The sequence below is a fragment of the Lipotes vexillifer genome, unplaced genomic scaffold (assembly GCF_000442215.2).
Source record: "Lipotes vexillifer unplaced genomic scaffold, Lipotes_vexillifer_v1.1 scaffold1321, whole genome shotgun sequence".
In the NCBI taxonomy this organism is placed as follows: Eukaryota; Metazoa; Chordata; class Mammalia; order Artiodactyla; family Lipotidae; genus Lipotes; species Lipotes vexillifer.
Window position 1 is genome coordinate 456777 of NW_006785943.1, and position 2500 is coordinate 459276.

Genomic DNA, 2500 nt, shown 5'->3' on the forward strand with positions numbered 1-2500 from the left:
AAAAAAAAAAAAAAAAAAAAAAAAAGCAACCTTGTAAGGCCCAGTGATTCAGTTTCTAGAAGGTCTAATGAGGCTAAAAGCCACTCCCCTCCCCCTGCTCCCCACCCCCACCATGTCCCCATACTCTGACACCTCATCCACATCCATGGTGTCAGCATCCCAATGTCCCTGTCCTTGCCCTTCTCCCAGTGACTTTCAGCATCTCCGGCTCAACCTCTCAGAATCAGACCCACATCCACTGCCTCTACCCCACCTCCTTCCGGGTGTCCCACAGGTCCCTAAGCTCGTCACAGCACACTGGCAGGTAAAGGGGAAGAGCAGGGCACAGGGGAGGTGACCCTGGGTCCCAAACACCTCTGCAGAGGGCTTGGAGGAGGGCCAGCTGCAATTAGTGAAATGACTGAATGATGGATACTTTCGAAGAAATGCAGCTGAACGAACAACCTGGAGCATGTAGTGATTTACTTTAATTCCTGATTGAGAATCGTTTGTAAATAGCACTCTGTAGATATGTTTTCATATTTGTTGCTTTTACCTAGTTTACCCAATTTTAATGCCTACCAAAAAGCTCATTTAAACCCTTTCCTAAGACTTTTAAAAAGAGGTTGACAGCAGAAGGGCAGCCATCAGCTCAGCCTTCTCAGGTAACACAAACCCCATACGAATGGCCAGAGTCACCATTTGGGAAAAGTAACTGCTTTCGTAAGATATGTGGGTAGTGTGATTCAGAGCCCAACTCTAAGGGGACTCAGAATTCTAAAAATTTAGACCTGGCTTCTAGATCGTTATGACGACGATATTAAGTTAGAAGAATGGAACCCATTTGGTTTTCTGTAGCTTGATTTATAACTTGTAAACATTTAAACCAGGGTTTCTCAACCTTGGCACGATTATTTTTGGTGGAAGAATTCTCTGCTGTGGGAGACTGCTCTGTGCACGGTAGGATGTTTAGCAGCATCCCTGACTTCTACCCACCAGATGCCAGGTGCAAACCCTCCCCTGAAGCCCCGCCAAGTTTTGACAATCAAAAATGTCTCCCGTATATACACTAATATGTATAAAATGGATAACTAATATAAACCTGCTGTATAAAAAAATAAATTAAATTAAATTAAAAAAAAATTGCCTCCCAGGGATTGCCAGCCATTGATCCTACTTGATCCTTCTGAAGCAAAAAATAAATTAAAAAAAAAATAAATGTCTCCCAGCATTGCCCCAGTTGAACCACTAGTTTCTACATATACTACGTGGGCATCTATTGGTATTCCTGCCTGCAATAGCTGGGGCACTGGCTTCTCGTCATGGGACCTCGGGCAGCTTCCTTCCTCTCTGGGCCTCAGTTTCCTCCTCTGCACTTGGCGGGAACTAGTCAAGGGCTCGTGTCCAAGTTCAGTGCCGGCTAGGCTCCCTCTTCCTGCCTCAGCCAAGGGCTCCAGGAGTGGGGGCTGAGCTTCAGGGTGCTCACCTGTTCAGGAAGATGCTGCTGACATCGTCGTGCGTGATGGGAGGCTTCTTGGAGCTGGCGGCCATCCGCAGTGGGCGCAGGAAGTTGTTGACAAGGATGTGCAGCTGCTGCACGTACTCGGCCTCGGCCTCCAGCATGCTGAACACCACCTGGTTCCTCTTCCGCATGCTGTCGGCGTGCGGCGACCGGATGTAGTCCTGGATGATCGTCTTCCACTTGCGCCGGCACAGCCAGCCCCGCAGGAAGCTCTGCACCTGGGCGCCGAGACCAGCGGGAGAGTCTCCCGTTAGCCTCAGCTGCTCTGGTCCTTCCAGGCTGTGAGTGCCCTAAGGGCAGGGGCCAAGGCCCTGCTGTCCCCCATGCCGGGCACGTAGGGAAAAGAGCTGAGGCAAAAGATCAGGCCTGGTGCTTCTGCCTGCATGGTGCCGGGCAAGCCCTTTGGTTCCTCTAAGCCCGTTTCCCATCTGTGCTATGGGGCTAATGAGATGACGGCTGGACTCAAAGTGAGGTCCCTGCATGGGAGCATCAGCGTTTCCCGAGAATTTGTTAGAAATGCAAATCCCCAGGCCCTGCCCCGGGCCTCTGCATTTAAACCACATCCCCCAGGTTGCTTTGGCAGCATCCCCTGAAGGAGGAAAAGTGTGGCCCTGAGTCCCCATCACGGGAGGGGGCTTGAGCATAGAGGGTTGCCAGGCTGTGCTGCGCATGGCTCACACCTCTTCTTGCCTAATGACTGGGCTGAAAGCCCAGAAGTTTCAATGAAAGCTCATCTGGATAGAGGGTGATGATCAAATTCAGTGCGGCAATTAGTTAATCTCATGCTTGGGCCTTATCAGCGCCCGCCTGGAGCCTCTCCTCTACCTCCGCGGGGAAATGAACAGAGACACTTGACTTGCCCGACTTGGAGTCGGGCTGCTTGGCCTGGCCTCGTTCTGGCAAGAACTTGGGAAGGGCCTCGATTCACAGACACAGAGAACTGTTTTAAGATATGCACGCTTCCAACCAAGGCACCATGTAGCTCCCTACCATTCCTGC

The 2500-nt window shown here is 50.9% G+C and overlaps 1 protein-coding gene across 2 annotated transcripts in view; it reads right to left on the reverse strand.

Annotated features, from left to right (window-relative positions):
- RASGRF1 (Ras protein specific guanine nucleotide releasing factor 1) overlaps positions 1–2500 on the reverse strand; it is a 106217-nt gene that overhangs the window by 67849 nt on the left and 35868 nt on the right. For both annotated transcript variants that reach the window (XM_007458337.1, XM_007458338.1), the window contains exon 5: positions 1466–1719. In XM_007458337.1, the coding sequence (XP_007458399.1) occupies positions 1466–1719 (254 nt within the window). The remainder of the gene's footprint in view (positions 1–1465; positions 1720–2500) is intronic.